The 26,660-nt window shown below is 51.4% G+C and overlaps 2 protein-coding genes across 4 annotated transcripts in view; both read right to left on the minus strand.

Annotated features, from left to right (window-relative positions):
• The window catches only part of PODN (podocan), a 41,636-nt gene extending 22,268 nt beyond the window's left edge, over positions 1-19,368 (minus strand). Inside the window, exons 1-2 of the mRNA XM_031969097.1 lie at positions 16,559-19,368; positions 5,158-5,420 (exon numbers count right to left, since the gene is read on the minus strand). Of these exons, the coding sequence (XP_031824957.1) occupies positions 5,158-5,420; positions 16,559-16,619 (324 nt within the window). The 5' untranslated portion in view covers positions 16,620-19,368. The remainder of the gene's footprint in view (positions 1-5,157; positions 5,421-16,558) is intronic.
• Positions 19,369-25,491: 6,123 nt separating this feature from the next.
• The window catches only part of SCP2 (sterol carrier protein 2), a 70,834-nt gene continuing 69,665 nt past the window's right edge, over positions 25,492-26,660 (minus strand). For all 3 annotated transcript variants that reach the window (XM_031969098.1, XM_031969101.1, XM_031969100.1), the window contains one exon: positions 25,492-26,531. In XM_031969098.1, the coding sequence (XP_031824958.1) occupies positions 26,436-26,531 (96 nt within the window). In that variant the 3' untranslated portion in view covers positions 25,492-26,435. The remainder of the gene's footprint in view (positions 26,532-26,660) is intronic.

Raw genomic sequence — 26,660 nt, forward strand, 5'->3', positions numbered from 1 at the left:
TGATGAAGTTCATAAAGCAACCCACAGCCTAGGTTAGATGGATTCAGATCTGGATGGATACAGATAGGATATACTTAGAGAACCCTAGAAAATCATCCAAAAATCTACTGGAAACAATGCACAGCTTTAGCAAAATTGTAGGATATAAAATAAACCCTTGCAAATCATCAGCATTTCCATATATTACTGACAAAACCCATCAGCAAGAGCTAGAAAAATAAATTCCATTTAAAATGACCGTAGACAAAATAAAATATTTGGGGTTTACCTGCCAAGACAAACCCAGGAACTTTGTGAACACTTCTCACATAAATAAAGTCAGATCTAAACAATAGGAAAAATATTAATCGTTCTTGGCTAGGCCAAGCTAATAGAATAAAAATGACAATTCTGCCAAAATTGCTCTACTTGTTCAGTGCCGTATCAAACTGCCAAAACATTATTTTATAGAACTAGAAAAAATAGTAACAAAATTCATCTGGAAGAACAAAAAGTCAAGACTGTACAAAAGATGTTGGCTTAGCAGTACCAGACCTAAAACTGTATACAGTAGGAGTTCTCAAAACCATTTGATATGGCTAAGAAATAGAGTGGTAGATCTGTGGAATAGATTAGTTCCACATGACATAATAATCAGGGTCTGTAGCAATCTAGTATTTGATAAACTCCCAAACTCCAGCTTCTGGAATAAAAATTCATTATTTGACAAAAATTGCTGGGAAAACTGGAAAATAATATGTCAAATTTGGCATAGACCTACACTCACACCCATACTAAAATAAGCTCAAAAATGGATGCATGATTTGGGCACAAAAGGATGACATAAACAAATTAGGAGAGCAAGGGATCATTTACCTATTAGATCTTCAGAGGAGAGAGGGATTTATGACCAAAGAAGAACTGGAGAACATTATGGAAGGTAAAATGGACAATGTTGATTACATTAAATTAAAAAGATTTCATACAAACAAAACCAACAGAAACAAGATTAAAAGGGAAGTACAAAGCTGGGAAAAAATCTTTACAGCCAGTATTTCTGATAAAGGTTTCATTTCTAAAATATATAAAGAACTGTATCAAAATTATAAGAATACAAGTCTTTCCCCATTGATAAATGATTTTCAGATGACGAAATTAAAGCATCTATAGTTATATGAAAAAAAAGTTCTAAATCACTATTGATTAGAGAAATGCAAATAAAAACAACTCTGAGATATCACCTCACATCTTTCAGATTGGCTAAGATGACAGGAAAAGATAATGATAAACGTGGGAGGGGAGGTGGGAAAACTGGGACACTGATGCGTTGTTGGTTGTGAAATATGAAATGATCCTGGAGAGCAATTTGGAACTATGCCCAAAGGGCTATAAAACTGTACATACCCTTTGATCCAGCAGTGTCTCCACTGGGTCTGTATCCCAAAGAAATCATAAAGGAGGGAAAAGGCCCCACGTGGGCAAAAATGTTTGTAGCAGCTGTTTTTGTGGTAGCAAAGAATTGGAAAATGAGTGGATGGATGCCCATCCACTGGGGGATGGCTGGACAAACTGTGGTATATGACGGTAATGGAATATTATTGTTCTATAAAAAGTGATGAACAAGCTGATTTTAGAAAGGCCTGGAAAAATTTACACGAACTGATGACAATCGAAACAAGCAGAACCAGGAATACGTTGTACACAACAACAATGAGAATGTACAATGATCAACTATGAAAGGCTTGGTTCTTCTCGGTGGTTCAGTGATCCAAAGTAATCCCAAGAGACTTTGGACAGAATATACCATCTGCAAACAGAAGAAGAACTAAGAAGACTAAATCAGCACATGCTTTGGTCACTTCTTTTTTCTGTTTTTGTTTATCTTTCTCATGGTTTTTCCCATTTGCTCTGATTTGTCTCTTCCAACATGATTCATAAAGCAATGTGTGTTAAAAATAAATTTTAAAAAAAGATCTGGATGGATGGTCTCAATCAAGGCAGGGTCATTAATGCTATAATGTCAATGTACCAGTGGAATGCCCCGGGCTTAGCCCTGAGCTGTTTAATATTTTTATCAATGTCCCAGACAGAGATAGAAGCATCATCAAATTCTAAAACAGGCTAATTGGGTTGAATTTTCAGATAAAATTCAATAGGGATAAATATAATTTTATACTTGGGTTCAAATAACCAAGTTCTCGAGCACAAGACAGGGGAGGCAGAACTAGGCAGCAGTTTGTTAGGAAAAGATAATGGGTTTTATTAAACTACAAGCTTGTTATGAGTCAGTCACATGATAGGACAAGCAGAAAAGCTGATAAGCTCTACTAAGCTCTGAGGCAGCAGCTTGGGGGTCGGGGGCACGCTTCCAGGAAGGGATGGCACTTCTTTCTGTCAGAGTGCATCCGGGTGCCCAGCTTTGGGTGCCAGGAAGAATGTCCAGAGGAAGTTAACAAGAACGAAGAAGGGTCTTACATTCTTAATGTATGAAAATCAGTCGGAGGACCTGGGCCTGGGAGCTGGAGAGGACTTGGGGGATACTTGATGGCCAGCTCTAAGTTGCTCATGGGCTGTTGTAGAGAAAGGGTAAGATTTGGTATTTGGGGCCTCAGAGGACAAAGTGAGCAAAGTGGGACATGGCAAGGTCACTTGACCATTTGGGGCACACGTAGTGGGAGGTGGGAGTTGGGGGACTTTTCAGGAAAGGAATTGGTCTAGATGCCACTGAAGTACCTTCCTACTCCTCTGAACTATGAATCCTCTACCCTACTTCTCCCATGTAAAGGGAGCCAGGTTAAGAAATGTCAAAGAAAACAGAGAAATTAGAAATAACAAACTATATCTTAATATAAAATTACAATTACAGGTTATAACTTTGGCATCCCAAAATGTTATACTTAATAGGTATTTTCAATAGGAATCAACCCTTAGCATTTATTAAATACCTACTACATGTCAGGCACCGGAAGAAAAGTGTTACATTCAATATTTGAGAAGGGAAAAGAGTGCTGGGATTGGCATTTTCTAACAGAATCTGATTCGTGTGAAATTTGGGAAATCCTCAAAAATCTTTCAAGCTCCAAACTCTGTTTCCTAACATTTTATGTTTATGGAATCCCAAGACTTGGAGTCAGACCTTGGAGATCACCTAGTCTTCCTCCTTCACTATCCAGATGGGGAAACTGAAATAAAAGCTGCCATTGATACAGCCCTTGAAGGTTTATAAGTTACCAGCAGTCTCTTCATTGCCCAATCTAATGGCCTCCCTTCCATCCTCTTCTTTCTGATCCTCTTGGGGGGTGTCTAATATTTTGCTTGCTCTCTTCCCTTTCTCCTGACACTGCTTTCTCTGGGTTTTCCTTCTCTCTCTCTCTCTGTCTCTGTGTCTGTCTTATCTGTCTGTCTGTCTGTCTCTCTACTTCTCTCTCTTTATTTCTCTTTCTGTGTCTCGCTCTCTTTTTCTATCTCTCTCTTTCTGTCTCTTTCTCCTTTCTCTCTCTCTCTCTCTCTCTCTCTCTCTCTCTCTCTCTCTCTCTCTCCCATCCTCAGTCTCTTTTGCTGCTTCTTCCTCTTAAGTCACACACACTAACCACAATGTCTCCCAAGACTCCAAGTGCTCTTCTCTTCTCCCTTCATATTCTCTCATCAGCTTCCGTGGGTTCAATGATCACCTCTAAACAGGTCATTAATTTTCAAATCTCTATTCATCTAGCCTTAATGAGGGATTTATCTAGACCACTGGCTGGCTAATTAAAACAGAGGCAGAGGTGATTCAATTGCAGATCAAAAGGGGAAGACCTTGTCTAACGGGGGCGACCAAGGAACGGGAGACACAACAGTGGGCAATCTGGCAGGAGAAAAGGCAGAGACCTAACACTGTCAAGAGGAGAGCTTCTGTGAGGTCCAAGGAGGAAACGGGTGACTCTGAGGGGCAGGGGACCAAGGAAGCTCCTTGGAGGATGAGATGATGAAGAATGGAGCAGATTTCTGCAGGTAAAGGGGAACAAGGGAACAGGGAGGCCAGATCCAGATCCAAAATCCAGATCCAGGTAAGAGCTTTGGCAAAGAAACAACAGCCGAACATTACCGAGCTGCCCGGTTTGGGTGATGGAGAACGCTCAGCTTATCTGGAAGGTAGAGTGGGTGAAAAATAGCTGGAAAACACTTTGAAAACTTTCTTTCAAGCACAATATAACTCAGTTATTCTCATATAAAATTTGTAACTATATATACAGATATGATCTTAGGTTCATCAATGTAGAACGGGGAACTACCTTAGGGCAGAGTTCTTCATATTTCATCCAATTAACTTGGAGGAAAAAAAATATATATATTTTTTTAATTTCAACATAGTGGGTTTCCTTTGTAACTTTAGGTATTTTGTGCCTTTAAAAACACGGTCCTGAGGAAGCTTCCCCAAATTGCCAGTGGCTTCCACAAGACCTGAAAGATTAAGAGCTTCTGCCTTATAGATTATCCGGACCATCTTTTATCTCACATCTTACAGAAGAAGAGACTGAGGTCCAAAGAGGTTAAGAGTAGTAGTTGTTTGCTCTCATTAGACTGTGAGCTCTTGGAGGGCAGGGACTGTCTTCTTGTCTGAATTCAAGTGTCCAGCACTTAGCACCATACTTGGCACATAGTAGGTGCTTAATGGCTGTTGACTTGATCTAGTTATATAGGTAGAAATGGTCAGGGTGGATTCCGAAGCCCCCTTTGCTGCCTCCAAAAGCACCTCTCTTTTCCCTCTTTTCCCTTTTGGTCTCTGAGTGGAGGAGATGTAGCGGAGAGGGGATCAGCAATGGAGAACCAACTTCAAGCCCTACCTCGGACACTTCAGCTATTTGACCCTTGGCTAATCAAGGAAATCTCTGAATGTAAATTATAGGTGAAGCGATGAGCGGCAGCTACAGAGGGGCTCTCCACACGGGAAGTTTCCTACACAGAATAACTCCCAGATTCAGATTAAGTCCAAAGGAATAAAATCGGGGATGTGTGTCCGGTGCTTCAGCATTGACAAAGCCCTCTGTGATCCAGATCTCGTCTGGAGAGCTGGCAGGTGGTTTGTAACCAAAGCTGTGGGGTGGGAAGTCTCTGGGATGGGAAGTTGTCTCTGTGGGGTGGGAAGTCTCTGGGATGGGAAGCTGTCTCTGTGGGGTGGGAAGCTGGGGCTCTTACCTGCAAGGACAGGTGATTGGTGTACTCGGGAAGGTCTCCAGGGAACTCCCTGAGGTCAATCCCTCCACAGTCCACCACCCCCTCCTGTGTGCACACACACTCCCGGGGGCAGTCGAGGCTCCCCTGGCCCGGCTCCGGCCTCAGAAAAAGGATGGGATCCTCCAGGAATTCGTTGTCTTCGTGGGTCTGACCGTGAGCACCGTGGGGCCCCCAGGCCCAGGCCCAGAGCACCAGCAGGAATGTCCTGCTTGGGACCATTGCCTCTGAAAAGGAAGGAAAGGTGTCAGGAGGAGAAGGGGGAAGAGCTCAGCTTCTGCTCTGGAGCCACGTGCTGAACACACAGTCAGAAGGAGCTGGGCTGGATTCTACCCCTGGCACTTGTGACCTCAGGTCATCTCTGAGTCTCAGCTCCCTCCCCTGTAAAGGGGGTGATAAAAGCCTGGGTCTGAGTCTGGTACCCACCACGCTCTCTGGAGCTGAAGGGAGCTTTGCACGGGGCAGGAGGTGGAGGGTGGGGGTAAGGGCCTCGGGTGGGCACCTTCCAGGTGGAAACGGGCCAGAACGAAAGCGTGAAGTGGTGAGCTGGGGGCTGGAGCCCTTTACCAGCTCCCCCCCTAATCCCCGCCCATCACTCCCACCCCCTTCCGCCACAGGCCCATAACCTGCCTGTCCTGGGGAGAACGTGCAGCACTTTGGCTGGCAGGGGCCACATGAGAAAGCGCTAGGCTTGGAGTCGGGAATTTTTATTTTGAGCCACACGCCCTCCCCATGAGGAGGCAGAATTTTTTTTCTCCATATAAAGGCAATATCTAGGGAGGGTCAAAGTTTCCCACAGAGCAGCGTCTCCTTCCCACGCCATTCCCCAGCCAGACAACCATCGGCCTGGGGTGACCTTCATTCCTCTCTCTGACCCAGAGGGCAGCAGGCGGAATAATCCCTCCTGGGGCACGGAAACTAGCAGCACCCTGGCCCAGTCAGCCTGCAAGCATTTATCAAGCACTTACTGTGTACCAGGCAACCACTGAGGATGCAAGGATAAGTAAAAATGACCCCCCCCCCAGTGTATGGGGGAAGACTATACTTAAATGAGCAGGTCCGTATAAGATACATACAGAAGAGAGAAGACATTTCAGAGAGAAAACATTAGGGAGGAGGGGGGCACAGGGAAAAGGCCCCCAGTTGCAGGTAGGACCCAGGTTGGGTCTTGAAGAGAGACAAGGGGGCAAAGCAGGCAGAGCATTTCAGGGGTGGAGGACGGCCTGGTAAAGACGGGATGTCCAGAGGAGCCAAAGGGCCCTTTGGGTTGGATTTCAGCTTTTTGTGAAGTGAGTGGAGAATGAATGAGTGGCTGACAAGCCAGGGATTGAGGAGCTTTTGACGCCAAGCGGAGTGGATGTCTGAACCCAAAGGAGTGAAGAGGCTCCTGGGGTTTCCTGGGCAGGAAGGACAACACGGCCAGACCTGGGCTTCGGCAACGCCAGACCGGCCGTGGTGTGGGAGTGGACTGAGGGTGTGAAAAGAGGAAAGCTGATGAGGTCCCTGCTGACCAGGTGACCCCAGGCTTCTGCTCCGAGTCTGGGGAAGCCACAGGCCCGATAGCACCTTCACCCCCCACCCATCCCTAGGAGCTCCCACATTTATGGCACCGGCCCCTGGACACCTGGAGTCAGAGGCTTCTCCTCCGGCGTCCTCCTGGCCCCTCTCTGTGCCCTTTGCATTCCTGGGCACTGACTGGCAGCTCCAAGAGGTGGGCAAGGGTTACGGTGGCTCCCTGAAAGCTTTGGCCTTGGGAGTTGGGCATTTTTTCTGAGTCACACATGCTCCCCAGAAAGCCCTTCCAGGCCCCTCGATACCTGAGGCTGCCCAGCAGAGTGCCCGTTGGTGTCCCAGAATCCCAAGCTGCCCCCCCTTTCTCCATCAAGATGTCTCACTCCCACCAAAGGCAGCCTAGATGGAGACAAAGCATTCTCTCTGGCTCAGACCCCAGCTCCAGCTGCTAGCCCCCCTCCCCACCATACACTCAGCGCCCCCATTGACCTGCTTCTCTGCACCCGGACGTCTCCCTTCTCGCGGGGGCTGAGGCTGGGTCTCCACAGCCCGGCACGCCAGAATCCCAGCCCCCGTCCCCTGGGAAGTCAGTCCATTCATCCCCCCGGGACAGTCCAGCCCGGTGGGACAACTTGAACTTGAACAGCTGCCTGCCAATGACCCTTTCCCCCCCTTCTCTGGTCACCCCTCACTTGGAGGCTTGATCATCTCCCCCGAACATGAGCCTCCTGCGGTCTCTGTCTCTCCTTCTGCGTGTTTCTAGCCCCAAGTAAATGCTTAACTAAATGAGTACTTAATTAACAACTCGTTATTCATTCAGCTGGAGGCCAGTGGCCAAATCACTCAACCATCTAGACCCTCAGTTCTCTGTAAAAATGGGCACAACTAACAACCTGCAAGACTGAGGGCAGCAGCACTCAGCAAGACTCAAGCTCCACCTGTGCAATGTCATCTGGTTAAAGGTTAGGGACCGAGTCAGGATTTTACCGCTTACTTTGTATGTTTGTTCTCATTAAATATGAAGTTTATGGATTGTAAAAATGAAAAAAAAAAAAAAAGGTTCCAGTTTCTCAGGTTTGTCACTTAGAACACCCGCCTCTACATCTCTACAGCACCGGGAGGGCGGCAAAGCCCTTTTTCCAGAACGTGTGGGAGACAGGCAGCCCGGGAGGTACCCAGTGTAAGGATCGTTCCCATTTTACAGATAAGGAACCTGAGGCTCCATGAGGGGAGAGGGGGGATTAGGATTGTAAGCACCATTATTTATTCTTTTTTCGTTTCCTTCTCTTTGTACTTCTAATAGGTATCTGTTATCTTCTCCATTAGAATGCAAGATCATTGACAGTAGGTTTGCTTAATTTTTTCTCCTTTTATGGTACATAGTAGGTGCTTAATAAATGCATGTTGATTGATTGTTCGCCAGAGTATTCAGGGAAATTGTATCACATTATTTAAACTTTAATTAACATCTAACTTAAGCCCTTCATCTAGAGGGAATATCCCCCACACACTGAGACCCAAAGCTGGTAACAGAGCTAGAATTTTACTTGAGAACCTCTGACCAGCCCAGCACTCTCACCACCACACCGGGCTGGGGAGTCCGGCCTCTCCCCTCCACAACCTCCAAGATAAAGGGTCTCTGCAGCTCTGCAGGGATGTCCCCCCTCCCAGTGCAGCCCGTTCCAGCCGGGGGTCCCCATGAGGATAGTCAGCAAGCCTTGATTTAGCCCCTACCACATGACAGGAACATCATAATAATAATATTGTTCTATTGTGTCCGAGTCTTCAGGATCCCTCTTGGGGTTTTCTTGGCAAAGGCGCCGGTCTGTCTGCCATTTCCTGCTCCAGCTCGTTTGGAGAGGACAGAGACAGACAGAGTTCAATGACTTGCCAGAGAGACCAGATCTGGACTCAGGGAGACGAGTCTTGCTGATCTAGGCACTTGCTACTGCCCCTCCCGGAGGGCCTGTAATAATAATATCCAGCATTTCAATATCACTGGAAACACTGCATGTTTTAGCTCATTGGCTCCTCACAAGCCTTTGTTAGGCAGTCACTGTTCCAGTTTTACAGACGAGGCAACCAAGTCTGAGGGCATAAGTTAAACGAAGGAAGGGCGTTGTACGGCGTGTCCTCGTACTGGGCCCCAGAAAGCTCACCGTTGGCCAACAGTTCTGGGCCCGAAGGCCTTTCCCTTGGGCCAGACCTACTGAAGTGGCTCCTGGGCCCAGAAGCAGGGGGCTCTCCATAGGTGACCTGCCCGCACTAGTCCTGCCCCCTTGGCCGAGAACAAGAACAAGGATGAGCTCTTTCAGCATCCTCCCCCAGCAGGAGCCAGGAATGGCTCATGCCCACCCCCAAGAGCACAAGGATGGCCCAGGACTGGTACTGGCCGAGCCCCTCCTTCCCAGGTCCCAGCCCCGCAGCCGGGCGCCTGGGAGGCCGCGTCCGCCGCCCCACTCCAAGGTTACTCTCCCATTCTCTCCCCACAGCCCCAGGTCTCCTAGGCTCGGGGGCTGCCAAAGCACACAACTGACAACCGCGGAGCCCCCGGCCCCCAGCCCCCAGCCCCCTCTCGTCTGCATCTGTGAGTCGGAGTCTGGAGCACGAGAACAAGGGAGTTTGCCTTTCTTCCTGCTAAATCCCACCACGGGTGTAGCCTGAGAAAATCCTGGGGCTCCTCTCACCAAGCGTGGCCCCCCCGAAACCGGCCACAGACAGGGGACCCGAGGCGCTGAGAGAAGTGTTTATGGCCCGGGGGCCTCCCCGACTGCGAGCTTCTGGCTTCCCCCTGAAGCACAAGCCAGCCTGGAGGTGTCGGGGCGCGCTCCCCACTCTGTCCCACCCATCCTGGGTCATGGACGCAGACTGAAAGGCCCAATCCTGCCGCTCCCATGTAAGAAAAAAATCCCATGTGGGAAAACTGGGACATTGATTCATTGTTGGTGGAGTTGTGAACGAATCCAACCATTTTGGAGAGTAGTTTGGAACTATGCTCAAAAAGTTATCAAGCTGTGCATACCCTTTGATCCAGCAGTGTTACTACTGGGATTATATCCCAAAGAGATCATAAAGAAGGGAAAGGGGCCTGTATGTGCACGAATGTTTGTGGCAGCCCTTTTTGTAGTGGCTAAAAACTGGAAACTGAGTGGATGTCCATCAGTTGGAGAATGGCTGAATAAATTGTGGTATATAAATATTATGGAATATTACTGTTCTGTAAGAAATGACCAACAGGATGGTTTCAGAAAGGCCTGGAGAGACTGACAGGAACTGATGCTGAGTGAAATGAGCAGGACCAGGAGATCATTATATACTTCAACAACAATACTATATGATGACCAGTTCTGATGGACCTGGCCATCCTCAGCAACGAAATGAGCAGGACCAGGAGATCATTATATACTTCAACAACAATACTATATGATGACCAGTTCAACTCTGGGAGATGACTAAAAACCATTACATTGAATTCCCAATCCCTATATTTATGCCCACCTGCATCTTTGATTTCCTTCACAAGCTAATTGTACAATAATTCAGAGTCTGATTCTTTTTGTACAGCAAAATAACGGTTTGGTCATGTATACTTATTGTGTATCTAAGTTATACTTTAATATATTTAACATCTACTGGTCATCCTGCCATTTAGGGGAGGGGGTGGGGGGGGGTAAGAGGTGAAAAATTGGAACAAGAGGTTTGGCAATTGTTAATGCTGTAAAGTCACCCATGTATATATCCTGTAAATTAAAGGCTATTAAATAAAAAAAAAAAAAAAAAAATCCCAGGCGAGAAAGAAATGTGCTCAAAGTCACCCAGGTAAGAGGCCTCTGGGAGGCCTGAGCCCAAAGCCTCCAAAGCCAGCACCGCCCACTGTCCCGCACTGCCTCCATCAATGTGTACAGAACCAAGTATGACAAGGATGTCATGCCCCCAGCTGCTGATACACAGCCAGGTGTTTTGTAAAATGCTTTGCTAACAGCTAAGGAAATCTCTTTGTGCAACCTTTCTCCCATTGGGCAAGAGGAGGGACAATGAGGAGTGTCTTCCATGGCCTGTTCCTGGTGAATCCCAATAAATTCCCTACATCAGGGAAGTCCTCCTCCTTCCCTACATCAGGAGAGATCAGGGGCTGGGAGTGGGGAACCCCCCCAACCGCAGTCCCCCACTAAACATAAACCGGGGTAAGGTCTTACTCATCCCATTTTACAGATGGGAAAACAGAGGCTCACGCCCTAGGGCAGGCAGCAAGGAAGATGTTTTTTTAAGGGCCCCAAAGTCCAGAGTTCCTCAACTCTTTCCCACGGCCAGTGTTTGTGATCAGCTTTGGGGTCTTCCTCTGATCAACTCAGGTATTAAGGATCAGCAAGGCTTGAGAAAGCCAAGCCAAAATCAACCATTTTACAGTCCCTGCCCTCCAGGGGCTTCCCGACTCCTAGGGAGGAGGGTTCCACAAGGTCTCCGTTCCATTACTGACTTGGAGCACCAATGGCAGCCCCTGCTCCCTGGGAGCCACTGAGAGCAAAGAACGGGGGTCACCTGGGTTGGGAGGGATGGGTGACAAGATCCAGCCTGAGGCCCTGGCCCCCACCCAAGGTTCCAGACCCTGTCCAAGGTTCTAGTCCCTGCCCAAGGTTCCAGCCCCTGTCGGAGGTTCCAGCCCCTGTCCAAGGTTCCACCCTCAGCCCGAGGTTCCAGCATCTGCCTGAGGTTCTGGCCCCCTCCCAAGGTTCTGGCTTCTGCCCAAGGTTCCAGTCCCCACCCGAGGTTCTGACCCCCGTCTTAAGCTCTTGCTCCCGCTTGCCAGGAACCAGGGAGGCCACTGGGAAGTCGTCTCTCTGGGGAGCCCAGTTTTCTCCATGTGGAGGATGAGGAGTTAGGACCCAGGGCCCATTACACTATCTGCCTGCTCTGAGGTGCAGGGACACGGGCTCCCTCAGGGGCTCCTCTCCCTGCTCAGACCAAGAGATTCCCGGACTGCGCGGGCCCTCCCAGGCCCAGCCCTGGCTTCTCCAGGAGCCCCGGGCTTTCTGGGGGAGGGTGCTCACCTCCAGCTAAAGAAACAGCAACAGACGGGGCGAATAACCGGGCTAACAAGGACCAGGGGGTGGCCACAGACAACAGGCCCGTGGGGGGTGTGAACCATGGCTTCGGGGTCATGGGGTATACGAGGGTGAAAAGGCCCAAAAGAGAAAGTGTCATTGGAGCTGGAGGGGGGGCTTAGAAAAGAGACTATCAGAGCTGGGAGGAGGCTTAGAACGGGGCATCAGAGCTGGGACAATGGGGAGGGAAGAAGAGAGTGGACATTTACTGGGAAGGTACAGCCAGGGCAGTCGTCACGATACCCCCCCCCCAACCCAGGAGCACATGGTCCCCTGGCACATACACAGTTCCTGGGGCAGATGGACTTGAACACAGGACTCATGTGTGGGGGATACATTCAAGGCTTCTCTTCTCCACGAGTCCCCATGAAGGTCAGCTCCAGAGAGAGCAGTTCCCAAGGCAGGATCACGTGGAGTCCCTGCGTGCCGGGGGGGACCTCGGTGTCTCAGCTTCCTGGCCGGCCGTGCTGCTGAAGGGCAGCCACCAGTGCTGACCCAACCCTCCCCCCCAGGTGCTCCTCTCCCAGGAGCCCCAGCGACCCCAGCCTAGACTCCCAGAGTCCTAGAGGCTCCACCAGCTCTCCCAGTCCTACAGAGACCCAGGGTGGGACCCATGACAAGACCCTTCCGGGTGCCGTCAGCCAGCTCCAGGCTGATCACTTGCACCTCCTCTATGTTCTCACTGGATCTGGCTGTTGGGGCCTTCTGGGATTAGGGAAGGGTGAGCCACTCCTTACACCAGCAAACCCAGAACACAAAATGGTTCCACGGAACTGAGAGAGAAACTGAGGGAGGGAGTCGGGAGTCCCCCACTTTCTAACTCCTGCTCTGGGCAGGGATGTTAATCCAATGGTGCTTCTGAGAGGGCCGGGGCATCCACCTGCCCTCCACATCAGCTCACCACCTGTTTCTGTTCAGAGGTCACCCTTGGCCATCCTTCTCTTCTTCCAAGTGCTTTTTCTAGTCTCATTTGTTCATTAATTTCATTCCTTCCTTGGGGATTCTGTCCTTAGCTCAGATGTTTCCCTTAGGGTGATGTAAACAGCCCCTTGGAGGATGTTAAGGCAGCAGAGAGTTTTAGGGAGCCTGGCCACGCAAATGATCGGGGGAGAATGAAAAGCTTCTGCTTAACCTGGGAGAGGAAAGGCCCAATGAAGCAGGGGAGCAGCGGCCTGAGCGCCACACACCCCACATCTGTCACCATTCAGAGCCGGAGGGACCCTCGGACGGCGTCACTCCTGTCCAACCTGCCATACACGAGTGAGGAAACTGGTTAACAGACCTCCCCAGCGTCACAAGCCGGGCCCCCGACCAGATGCCCCGACTCCAAGCACAGGGCCCTTCCGTGGGTTCGGGGCCCCTCCGTGGGTTCTGACCCTTCCGTGGGTTCGGGCCCTTCCGTGGGTTCGGGCCTGTGGGTTCTGGCCCTTCTGTGGGTTCGGGCCTGTGGGTTCTGGCCCTTCCGTGGGTTCGGGCCTGTGGGTTCTGGCCCTTCCGTGGGTTCGGGCCTGTGGGTTCTGGCCCTTCCGTGGGTTCGGGCCCCTCCGTGGGTTCTGACCCTTCCGTGGGTTCTGGCCCTTCCGTGGGTTGGGCCCCTCCGTGGGTTCGGGCCCCTCATGGTTCTGGCCCTTCCGGGTTCGGGCCCCCTGGGTTAGGGGCCCCTCGTGGCTGACCCTTCCGTGGGTTCTGGCCGTGCCGTGGGTTTGGGCCCCTCCGTGGGTTCGGGCCCTTCCGTGGGTTCGGGCCCCTCTGTGGGTTCTGGCCCTTCCGTGGGTTCGGGCCCTTCCGTGGGTTCTGACCCTTCCGTGGGTTCTGGCCCTTCCGTGGGTTCGGGCCCCTCCGTGGGTTCGGGCCCCTCCGTGGGTTCTGGCCCTTCCGTGGGTTCGGGCCTGTGGGTTCGGGGCCCCTCCGTGGGTTCTGACCCTTCCGTGGGTTCTGGCCGTGCCATGGGTTTGGGCCCCTCCGTGGGTTCGGGCCCTTCCGTGGGTTCGGGCCCCTCCGTGGGTTCGGGCCCCTCTGTGGGTTCGGGCCCCTCCGTGGGTTCGGGTCCTGCTTCCCTTCTTAAGAGATCTTGGGTAAGTCACCACCCCTCTGGGTGTCGGGTTTGTCTCCTATAAAATGAAGGGGTCCATAAAGTTCCCAGGATTAAAAGCTAAGAGGAAGCTTAAGCGGCATCCACAGGCATTGCCTTCACGTCACCGATGGGGAAGCGAGAGCCGGAACGTTGCCTCTTGCCCGGGGTCACACAGCTGACTCCCGTGCGGCGCTTTGTCAGCTCAGACGCCCCCAAAGCACCGGACCGGGCACGAGCCGACCGGGCACCAACGGCCGAGCACGAGCTCCGGACACGAACGGCCAGAGCCGACGGACCGGACACGAGCACCGATATGGACACGACCGACACGGACGCGAACCGTCGGACACAACGGCAGGACACGGCACGACACCGATCGGACGCGAGCCGGAAACGGACGAGCACGAACGGACGGGCCCGGACGGCGTTCCGGGGCCCGGCTCCAGGGCAGGGAAGACTCCCCTCAGTTAGAGCTCCCCAAAAGTTCAGTGGGGGGGAGCGGGCCCTTCCTCCTCCAGAGTCCGGATGAGCGCGCGGAGGCTGATTGTCTCCAGAAGTCCCTGGGAAAAGGCATGTTCTCGTGACAGGGAAGAAGCCTCCGCCGGCGAGTCGGGTGGGCCATAAAGCGGAGGCTCGTGCTCCCGGGCTCGGTGGGCCGCGGATGCTCACGGGGCAGAACGACTCAGTTTCCCCGTCTGCAAGATGGGAGCAAGAACAGCGCCACCCTGAGCGGTGGCTGTGAGCGTCGGTTTCTGAGGGCCCTTTGAAAGTCCGAGTTCTCGCGGCTTTAGTGGGGAGCTCGGCGCGCTGCCTCCCAGGGTCCTTTGGGCTGGGGCAGGAGGGTCAAGGGTGAGCGTGGCGAGGAAGCGGCCCGGGGCATCGCCGGCTACGGAACTCTCGGGGATGTGAGGGTCGTTCACCGCCCCGCCCCCCCGGCCCCGGGACCCCCCGTGGGGGACACCGCACGCGGCCCTGCAAGTGAGCACAACGCCACTGGGGGGGGGGGCCGGGAAAGGAGGCGAACCTGCCCCAGAGGGCGGGGACCGTGCGGTCGGCTCAGTGCGGAGGGGAGGGGCCGCCCGGGGAGGGAGGGGGCCGCCTTCCCTGCGGGCGCCGGAGCAGAGGCCGGACGGGGCAGAAGGGATTCTGCTCAGGTGAGGGCGCTCCTCCACCCCCCCACCTCCCCTGGCGCAAAGCGCGGGCGGACGGCCCCAGGCTCCGGCTCCCGGGGGCGCTCCCGCTCCCCCGCACTCCCCCAGGCTGCGGACCAGGCTCGGTCCCGCCCACGGAGCCTCCGACCCCGCTCCCGGTCTCCTGCCCCCCCCGCCCCCCCGCCAGCGTGTGTGCCCGGGACAGCGGGGGCGCCCGGCTGGGGACGGGGCTGCAGCGTCCCCGGAGGTCGCCCGCCGGGTCGGCGGAGGCTGGGGAAGGGCGCCGCCCCCCCGCCCCCTCAAGGTGTCAGTCTGCCCGTCCCGTGCCCGCCCCCGCCCCACGCGCCGCTCCCTGCCCCGCCCTCCGAGGGGAGCCTCTCCAGATGTGCGCCAAGGGGGGGGGCCCCCCCCCCCAGGGCCCCCCCGGGCCGCCGGGCCCGGGCGGGAATTTCCCCCTGAGGCTGGGGGTGGGGCGGGGCGGGGCGGGGCCCAGGCCCGGCCGGGACCCCGGGACAGGCAAGGGGGGCCCTCCCTCCCCTCCCGGCCCCGCCTTCCAGGGCTTCCCCTCCCCTTCTCCACCGCGGCGGCGGGGGGGGGACCCCCCCCGCCCCCTGCCCGCCCGCCCCCCTCCGGGCCGCCCCCCTCCCGCCGGCCCGTCCCGGGGGCTCGGTGCTGAGCTGCCGGCACTCCCCCCATTCAAGTCAGGGGCTCCCCTCCGTCAGCAGTTTTGTTGGGCCCCCTCCCCGGCCTTGAGGGCATCTGCTGGACCTTCCCCTGGACCAAGGGCCCAGGTTCCTCAAAGCCAGGGGGAATTCCACCCTCCCCTCCCCTCCTTCGTCCCTCCCCGTGATTCAGGCCCCCCCCCTTCCCCCCCTGTTCTGGTTAACTCCCCAGGGTCCTGGTGGGGGGGCCCCAAGGGCGGGGAGGGGCTCCCTCCCCTTCCCTCCCTCCCTCCCCTGCCCCCTCTCCCCCGTGCCCCCTCCCCCCCCTGCCCCCTCCCCTGCCCTCTCCCCGTGCCTCTTTTCCCCTCCCCTGCCCCTATCCCCGTGCCCTCCCTTCCCTCCCCTCCCCGTGCCTCTCTCCCCTAAGTTAAAATCCTAGAAGTATTTCAGCATTTTATTAACGAGCGACGAAACAATCCTCCCAGAATAGAAGCGAGTTCTTTGAAAGAGACCAGAATTCCAGGCTCTCGGCCTGCAAGCGCCCCATCCACTCCCAGCTAGGAGTGACCAAAAGCCCCTTGCCCGTAACCTCCCCAGAAGGAACCAGCCCCTTTGCTTTAAAACATATCATGTTTCAGTCCTTCCAGAATTTTCCTAAAAACAATCCAGAGTAAAAGTCTGGGGGAGGGCCGATGGTCACCTCCTTCTATCTCCCCCCTGCTGGAGGCGGGGCAGGGCGCCCAAAGGCCGCTTTCCTGGGCCCTAAGCCCACCCCGTGCCCCTTCTCTCTGCCCTGGGTCCTCCGCCCTCCCCTCCCCAGCCCCTTAAAGGACAGTATATGGGGGGGGGGGGGCGCCTGCTTACCCCAATCACAAGACAGAGGGGAAGAAAACCCTCTCTCCGAGCTGTGCCATATTGAGCTCATGAGCCAAGAATATTTCCAAGCAAACTAGTATTAACTGCTAACAGCTGAAGCAACATTTTGAGTTTTGGCTTGAGCTGTGTGTGTATAATGAACACAGAGGTGGTTCAGGCGTCAGCACCAGGCCAAGTGGCAACAGTGCACCAAGTCCTCCTGGGCTGGGCGTGGGGGGTCATAACATCCTCTCCCTGCCAAGCTGGGGTGGAGGGAGTGCCAGGCTCCGCTGCCTTCAGCCCGGGACCAGCTAAGAGCCAGAAGGGTCCCCCGGTGAAAGGGCAACTGCTGCTGGAAGAGACTGGAGGCTACTGGGAGACCATCCTGGGCATCCCTCCAACCTCTCTGGGCGGCGCAAGAGCATTCGTGCCCTCTCCCGAGGGGCCGCTGGGACTTGGAGGCAGGATGCCCCTGGCTGGAGGGGCTCGGCAGGGGGAGGACCTTCCCAGGCACAGGAGTCAAGCAATTGACTTTTTATTAAGCACCTACTATGCGCCAGGCTCGGTGCTAAGTTCAGGAGATACAAAGAAAAGTAAAAGAAATGGTGTCTGCCGTCAGGAAGCTCCCAGCCTAATGGGGGAGACTGCATGAAAACTACCCAAAAATTAGCTACAAACAGAATAAACTGGGGGTGGTCTCGGAGGCAACATGCAAGATTAAGAAAAACCTGAAAAGACTCCTTGCAGAAAGTGGGGCCTTCTCGAGACCTCAGGAGGCCAGGAGGCAGAGACAGAGAGGGAGAGCGTTCCAGGCAAGAGGCACGGCCAGTGCAAGTGTCTGGTGACCGAGGAGTGCAGACACGCCCCTGACTGGTTAGGGCTCCCCCAGCCTTTGTAGCAGAACCCAAGAGATGGTCAGGGAAGGATGCAGCAGGCCAAGAAGCGCTGCCTAGAGGCTCAGGCCTGGATCCGATCCCATCTCCACCTAGACCTGGGACCAGCAAACTTCTGGACCCCACTTTTTTTCTCATTCATGGAAGACCAAAGTTGGGTCCCTTCCAGCTCCTGAGCTGGCATCCTGTGGGTCTAAGGTTAAGGGCCCAGAGTTTGCGTCCCAGCTCTGCCGCCGAGCCCTGGGGATCTCAGGGAAGTTACTCAGACCCCTGAGCTTCCATCTGCAGAGGCCCCAAGGAGCGGCAGAGAGGCTTGAGTCGCAGACATCATGCTCTCCCCTCACCATCGGCCCTCAGCCGGGCAGCAGGAGAGGGCCCACCTTCTGGGGCCCAGACTAGCGGGCTTTCTGATGAGGAAGGATGGGGGCAGCAGCCGAAAGGGGCCCAGGTGAGGGCCAGAGGACGAGAGGCTGCCGGGCCCGTTCCACAGAATCCGAGATGCTGCCGGGGAAGGAGAGGAGGAATAAGGAAATGCTCATTAACAGTGTGGAGGACAGCAGTGAGGTGACCCCTAATTGGTCAGAGCATTAAATCATTAGTTAATCGTAAAGGTAAAGATGTGCACGTTAACAAATCAGTATCACATGCCCACTCCTTGGTCATGTTCCTTGTCCACAAGCACTTCTAACAGGTGCCTATGAGATCCACTCGAACCACTGGAGCACACCTGTATTATTGGGGTGGGGGGGGGCGGTCTGAGTAAGTAGCTCGCCTGGTCTCTCAGCAACCCAAGGACAAATGCCTGAGGCTGGATTTTAACTTGGGTCCTCCTGGCTCCAGAGCCGGGCTTTATCCACTATAGCGCCACCTAGCTGACCCCATAACTCTGCAGGAACTTAAAATACTACAATCGGGTGAGGGAGAAATCACTTGTGGTTGAGTATCTCATCTGTCTATTCCAGGGTCCAGATGTTCTGGGAACATCTGCTTTCCTTGGGGAAAGCGCCTCGAAGAGCTGATGGGCTCTGGCCCAGTCCCAGAGGTTTCAGAGATGAGCCTCCCTTTGGCCCATGACCCTATCAAGGGGCCTACCAAGATTTTGGAGGGGGGGGGGGGGGGCATTGACACTTCTGAGAGCATAAATCTTTTCACATTATTAAGCACAGAATAACTATCTGAAAGGTTGCCTGATTTTTGCAAATTTAAGCCAAGAAGCTACCTGTGAAATCCATCTAAAACTAAGTGATTTCTTTAGTCCCCGTCTTCAGTTTGTTTTCCCCCCATCCACATGCAGAAGTCTCGGTCCCTTCATTTCCTTTCATCCTTATGGTTTCTCTCCTAAGGAAGGAAAAGTGATCTGTTTCAAAAAGAGGGAATTCCGGGAAAGAACAATCATCAAAACAAATTACTCACAGTCAAGAAGAATGGGAGGAGAGACGTCATCTCTCTCCCAGTCCCATCTCTCGACTTCTCTCAATCTTCAGGGAATGTTCCCTTCCTTATCTCCTCCACCTCTGGGGATCCTCAATCCCCTCCGAGACTCAGCTCAAGCACTAACTCCTGTGCTTCCTGACCCTTTTCCCCCCTGAAGTTGTTAGTGCTTTCCCTAATTCCCAAATTGCTTTGCAGAGTGTCATGGTCTCTCAAGCAGGAAGTCAAATCCCAATGAGTTGTGTGATCCTGACCATGTCACGGAGCTCTGGTCAAAGGTTCTGAGCAGTCCGGTGACATCGCCACTCTCTTCAATCCCTCTCCTTAACTTACTTATATGCGCCCTCTGATATACACTATCTGCAAAATGCAAGGTGTTAGGGCCTCCTCTGCCTCCTGTAGGCGGCCTCTCCCGAAGCCCCGCTGGCTGGAGCCCCCAGTCCAAGTCTTTGATTCACTTTGTAAATACATTGTGTGTGTGTATACATTATATGCATATGTATGTGTATATATTGTATATGTATGTATATTATATGTGTATATTTATTGTGTTTTTACATATATATGTATATATATTATATACTATAAAGGTCTGAAACTCGAGTTGATACACTGGGGTCAGACAGCCGAGCACTGAAGGCTAATTACTGATTGGACAATACTCTATTAGCATATGCTTGGAAAATGGCCCTTCCCACTATCCTGTGCTGGCTCGATAATTGGTGTATACAGAGAATTGTGGGAGGGATTAAGGGGGGGGAGTAAGACTATCCAGGTCACTTCTGGGTGGGAGACAAAGAAGGAAGGTCAGGGAGATCCTGCGTCCATCCAATTCACTTCTACCCCTAAAGACCAAGAATAAAGATCAAGGACTTTTGCTTATCATGACTGTGACTGATTCTAAGGTTTCCAGGGAGCTAACTCGGGCTTTACAATATATATGTATATATGTATATACTCTTGGGCACATAGACTTGTCTTAGCTTTACACAGCCATGGTTTTGCAGAACGTGGGCCCCGGGCCGTCGGGGGGAAAGTCCCGCGCTGTCCATGTGCCCAGAGACGGCTGGGTAACTTTGATGAGCCTGGCATTCCTGGAATGCAGTGAATTCAGGACAGGAAAATGGCCCCTTCCAAGGACCGAGGGCTTGGCTCAAAAGCAGCCAGCGACAGCACTGTCAGCTTCCGTTTCTGGGAAGCAGTTACCAAGCCTTTAAGGGCCCCTCAAGTGGGCGCAGTGCTATACTATACAAAATGAAACAAGTCTGTGCCCCCCTCCCTCCGGAGCCCCAGAGAACGGGAGGGAGGCAGGGGAGCAGCCGCAATTACATGCAAGGTGCACGTGAAATAAGAATGGCTCTGTGGCTGGGAAGGGGAGCACTCGCCATGCCAGGCTTAGAGGGAACCCAGGGCTCTGGGAGGCTCCCAGCTCCCTTCTGGACTCAGCTCGGAGCCCACCTTTGGCCGAAGATCTCTCGGGGTCCCTCTGCCTCATGGTCCCCCGCCCCCCAGCAGGTGCCGGCACTGTCTACATCCCTCAAGGACAGAGTGTTGGAAGGCTGTCCAGCCCTTTCCAGCGTGAGCTCCCAGAGGGCAGGAAGTATGTGCTTTTCTTGTAATGCCAGGGCTTACTGGTATGCAGAAAATGCTTAATAAATGCTTGCTGACTGTCATTTTGAGGAAGAATAAGGTCAGTTTGGCTACACTGGAGAGTTCACCAAGGGGGAAGGAGATGTTTGAAATCAGGTAGTGAAGAGTTTTAAATGAGAAACAGAAGAATCTGTGGTTGATCTTCATGGAATTGGGGGCTGAGGCCCTTCACCAATCAGGGGCTGACACCACCAGGCAATCCGGCAGCAATGTGGAGGCTCACCTAGGGAGAGGTAAAGGCTTAAGTCTTTATGATCGCTAACATTTTCCTCACAATTCACCTGAGGTTGGGAGTGCGAATATCATCATCCCCATCGTTGTTGTTCAACGGTGACCAGCTCTTCATGACCCAATTTGGGTTCTCTTGGCAGAGATACTGGAGTGGTTTACCATTCCCTTCCTTTTACCGATGAGGAAACTGAGGCAAACAGGATAAAGTAACTGAGAATCACACAGCTAGTGTCCTGGAGGTCACCTTCCTGACCAGGCCCCACACTGTCTGTACCACATCACCTAGCTACCTATCCCCATTGTATTGAAGAACAAACTGAGATTGTTGAGAGGGGGGTTCGGTGCTTTGCCTAAAATCACAAGTCTGGTAAACATCTGGGCCTTGGAGCCAGGTCCATGACTCAGCAGTGCTATCTCCACCACACTATGCTAAACTATAATAAGAATTTTCACTAACAGAAGCCTCCGAAAAGAAGCCAGAGGTCCCCTCTGATGGAGATGGATGCATCCCTCTGAATATTCACACTATTTCTGCCCACTCCCAGCACCATAAACCTACCTGGGTCTGGGTATCCAAGGGAGCAGAACTTTTGTTCCGATCCCCAGCTCACCAGCTTTCACCCTGGGGAAATTCTCTCTGATATTCAGGCTCAAATTTCCTTTTCCTGTATTTCCTCCCATTCCTCCTAGTAACCAGGCAAAATAATTCCTCTCCCTTCTTGGTGTTTCCATCTCTCAAATATTTATGAACTGATATCATGCCCTCCCTTAGTTATCACTTTGCCAAGCACAAGGTTTCTGCCTTCTCAAGTGAACTCGTCTCGTTGCTGCAAATCTTTCCTGCGACCTTCTCTCAAACCGTAAACGCACAGAGGTGTCCGCAACCCAGCAAAGAAGGGGCCCGTCCATACTGAGGAAGGCTCCTCCTTTTAAAAATCATGTAAAAACCTAGCCTTCTACCATCAGAGAGAGAAGAGCCACATGGGTTTGGAGAAATCCCATGTGGGTGCCCTTTGTCCACTAGCAATCGAGCCAGGGTTTGAAAAGAAGTATGATGGAGTGGGAACGGCACTAAGGTCCTAAGATCAGATGTTTTTCCAAGAGCTCCATGTAACTCGGTTCCCCCCTGCTTTGCATAAAAATGTGAATCAAGAAAAGACTGAAAGACAGAGCCCAAGTCAGCCGGGCTCCAAAGCTCTCCTACCTGGAATCGAAACCCTCCTACATACAGAGAGCAAAGCATCGGGACCAAGGGGACTGCATACTCAGCCCTGCTGAGATTTGTATCAATCTCAGGTCTTCTCAAATCAACAGCCTTCTCCAAAAAGTTCTGCTAAATAAAACTGTGGTTCAGACTAAACTTACTGCCAAATGGAGTCACATTCCACATTTCCTGAGAGCTCCAATGCGAGACCAAGATTTTCTGTATTTACGACAAACTGGGGATTTATTTTACACACCGTAATACTGAGACAGAGATACAGGATGGGCACGCTCGGTGAATTCTGTAACCTACTATTAAGAAGAATCACCAATATTTGGCCAGATCCTCCCAGTTGAAAATAAAAAACCTGCTTCCTGGCAGCACATAAATAATCTTTGAGTCCCAGGTTAGTATCCGGTACAATACAGCTGGCTTTTCTCAAGTCTGATCAGAGGTCCTCAAAGGACCGATGGGTCTCTGAGACTGCAAGGTCAACCTGCCAAGTAACTTGTGAAAATGTTCCATGTGGTTGACCACCTTTCCTTCTATTTAATGGTTTCCTGTTTCTTTAGTACTTCTGAAAAGAAACCATGTCTTTCAGGGAGGCTCAGTACTATCAACAGATTTAAATGGAGTTCTAAAAGGATTCACACTAAATGCCCGCCTTGAGTAAGTGGTACATCTAGGATAGAAGCCGCCCCCTTCCTGCTCCAGCCTCCCCTATCCCAAGGACTTTTTCTTTTCCAGGACATGACCATCCTCCTCTCCAGCTTCTCTGGGGTCCTTCACTCTCTATCTCTCCCACCTCACAATCCACTGCCAACTCACAGCAATCCTACCTTCATATCTCTCACCTCAGTCCTCCCTTTTCTGTGCTCCCTCAACTCCAACCACCAGCAAAACATTATAACAGTCTGTGGAAAGGGGTTCCTTGTCTCCCAATCCCTCCTTCTTTAATCTATCTTGTACACGTCAAGCTAGGAGACGGAATGGAGAACATGGTGGGGATTAAGGGATAAGAAAACTGGAGAAGCAGAAAGCAGCCAAGTCATGAAAAGCTTTTGAAGCCAAACAGTTGTTGACCGAGTGGGAGGGATGTGTCAGGATGGTCAGCCCGGCGGCTGAACGGAGTAGGAAGTGGTGCAGGGAGACCAGAGGCAGGCAGACCTTCAGAGGCTGCTACAGCAGTCCTAGGGTGAGGTGATGGGGGCTTGCAGGAGGAAGGGCAGGGCCGGGGGAAGAATATGAGATGTTATGACAAGATTTGCCAAGGGGTCTGCGAGAGGGGGTACAGAATGGAGGGTGAGATCTCTGGGTTGCAAGCCTCCAAGACTGGGTGCTACACTTGTTGAGTTCTGTTTCAGACACCGTGCATGTGAAAAGTCCCCTGGACTCCCTGTAGCAAGACTGGAGGTCAGGATAGAGGTTAGCGCTGGGTAAGGAGATCTGAGAATCTCCTGCAGAGAGATCACCGCATCCAGGGGAGCTGCTGAGATCAGAGCTGCCAAATGACGCTCCAAACAGGTCACTCCTTAGTAAACCCCAGTGATTTCCAATGATCATTGGGATCAAATACAAACTCTTCTCTTTGACATTTAAAACCCTGCCCAGTCCAGCTCTAAGGTGTCTTTCCATGTACATTATGGGTTACCATCCATCTAGCAAAAAGGGCAACTAACCGTCAAAAAAAGCAACCATCGAGGCTAATGGTGGGATCCCATTTGGACTTTAAAATCAGAAGCCAGGATGTGCTAAATAAGGGGAAATGGCCCTGAAGAACACCTGTATGAGGACAGCAGCTCATCTAGACTAAGGCCACCGAGAGGGGACACAGCGAGGGACTGACACGTCCAACCTGCTCGTCCGAAAAATCCCATTAATTGTGAGCCACTCAGTGAGCTCGCTGCCCTCTACCAACTTGTAGATCACTTCAATCTGTGCCTTCCATGGGGAATCTCTTACAAAAGGCCAGATACTGTACGAGCACTTTGACCCTTGGCCAGTCTTTTAACTTTAACCTGCCTCAGTTTCCTCATCTGTAAAAATGGGGATGATAATAACAGGGCTGTTGGGAGGATCAAACAAGTCATCTGTAACACATTTAGCACAGGGCACGGCACATAGTAGGCATTGAATAAATGCTTGTTTTTGTCCTTTCTGTAGCAGGACCGGGGGGAGATACCATGCCAAAAAAGGTGTGGCCTCTGTCCTCAGAACTGGAAGGGGGCTGTGCTCCAGAGAAATGTCCCTAATACAGTTAACAGAAACAGAAATACCTGTGGGATGAATGAGCGAGGGGAAGGCTGTGTCTGGCCGATGACTCCTCCTCTAGCTGAGGACCGCTGGGGAAGGAAGGGACCCGGGTTACAAAGAGGACTCCCAAAGAGACAGCCAAAGGGTTGGCCTGCTCCCTGGCAGGGGACAGCCCCCCGATTCTGACTTATTTTCTTAGTCAGGGTTGATTCTCCCCATCTGCACAATGTGTCCTGGCTGCTGAGAATCTCTGGAGTTCCCTGAGACCCCAGCTGTGGGGGAGGTAGAACATCATCATCCAAGGGGGAAAGAGAATTTTTTTACCCAGGATTCCTTAAACGTACAGGCTGGAGATGGTTGGGTGTATGTGAAGGAAATAAGAGGTCGCCCGGAGCAGGGGAAAGCCCGCTAAAAGCAGAGGAGATGCCTAATGGGAAATGCACCATATCAATGACCTAGGAGGAGGAAAGGACTCCTAAGGAGGGGCAGGTGCAGGTAAAATGCGCCAACATGGGGGGATGGAGGGGAGGCTGTATGGCAGCAGGGGCCCCAAACCCATTCTCTACCTGAGGGACCATTATTACAGCACTCGGCTCCAAGCCAGAGGAGGAGCTGGGCGCTGTAGAGTCACAACTAAGGGGAGAGGCAAGATGACCGCCAGCTGGGGGACAACACGATGCCATACGAGGGCCCCTTGGTGACTTCCTACACATGCATGTATTTTCATGCCAAAAAATTCTGCTCTCCATGGCCTATGGGGATTATCTGATGATAAGTCAGGGTGAATTTCTGTTCCTCAGTCACATCTAGCTTTCCATGACCCTGTTTAGGGTTTTCTTGGCAAAGATACTGGAGCAGTTTAACATTTTCTTCTCTGGCTCATTTTATAGATAAGGAAACTGAAACAAACCAGGTAAAGTGAATTGCTAAGTAACACCAAGGCCAGACTAGAACTCACAGAGATGAGTCTTCCTGGATCCAGACTTTGCACTCTACTCACTACTGCCCCACACAGAGCCTCAGTGGACTGGAGCAACACATGAGATACACTATTCCATTAGACTGTAAGCTCTGTGAGGGCAGGGACTACCCTTTTCCCTTATTTGTGTCTCTAGTGTTTTTTACAGTGGCCGGCACATAGTAAGCACTTAATGCTTTTTGACTGACTAGTCAAACTTTGCCTAGAATACTCAAGTGCCTTTGTCACAGCTGTTCCCTCTCCAATAGTCCAAAATATCCTAAGCAAAAGCAGCACAAATAATACAAATAAAAACAAAGGAAACCAGGAAAAAAGCAAATTTAATTTTCTAGTATAGCTTTGATTGGTCATTATTTACCCCATCTTAGTAAATTACAAGAAAGTTAAAAAGAAATGTTGCATAATTAACATTCATTCACACACCAGAAAAATTAAATCAGGTTAAGTAATGAAATATACACGAAATAATAGTTATGAGGAAGGAATAAATGAAAAGTTTGCTTAATGAAGTCATCCAATAAATGCTGTGCCTCTCAAAGTAATTTTATTGCCCATTTAATTGTAAATAATGGTTGGTTCAAGAATCTAACACATTGATTTTTAAGAAGAAAACCAACCCTCCCTCCTCATTAAAGGGTTTGATTTTAAAAGAGGTGATCGAAGTCTCTCTCTAAGACCTATTCCTGATTTTTTTATAGTTACACAAAAACAAAGAATTAAATTCTCTTTAAAAATTCAAGTTCCGTTACAGCAGTTTAAAAAATATTAAGGAAAATAGATTAGGTATTCAAGTGCACAACACTAATTACTGCCCAGCTAGTGGTATTCTGTTTCATCCAGTTCTCCCAAGGAAAACTCTAAAATTGAAATCTCAGCAGAATAATCCTTAACTGTATTTTATAAGCAATATGAGATCTTTTGTTTACTGAGTTCTTGGATTTTGTTGCTCTACCCTGTACCTCAATTTAACCCAGACTATAATTACCCCATTAGCTTTTCAATGCAGTTTTATGTGATTCAGCAAGGCCACAGTAGTACTGTCGTGCTCTGTTAACACAGGGCTTGAGAAAGACAAGGTCAGTGATCCCGACGGCCTACGTTACTGACAATCCTTTTCTGAGTAGTTTCTGATTATAAGGACATATACATACATGCATGTGTGTAGGCACACATGTGTGAGTATGGGAACACATACATGTATATACATCCAGTCTCGCTGTTTTGCAGAAGTCTTCTCCAAGGCGCTCAGAGCTTCGCTTTGCCAGGCTGCAGTTGGAGGCTCTGTAACTTCATGGCCAGACCCATATTGCCAGTAATTTTCAATTTGCCTTGAAAGAAAGCCTGTAAGAGCAAAAGAAAAAGCATTACTTTGTCTTGTTCTCAGGCTCCGAGACTTCTGATGTTTCCTGGACTTTAGTGTTCTTGGATCAGCCGCTTATCCAGGTCATCTGAAATCCTTCAAACACTGGG

Source organism: Sarcophilus harrisii, chromosome 4 (genome assembly GCF_902635505.1).
Source record: "Sarcophilus harrisii chromosome 4, mSarHar1.11, whole genome shotgun sequence".
Lineage (NCBI taxonomy): Eukaryota > Metazoa > Chordata > Mammalia > Dasyuromorphia > Dasyuridae > Sarcophilus > Sarcophilus harrisii.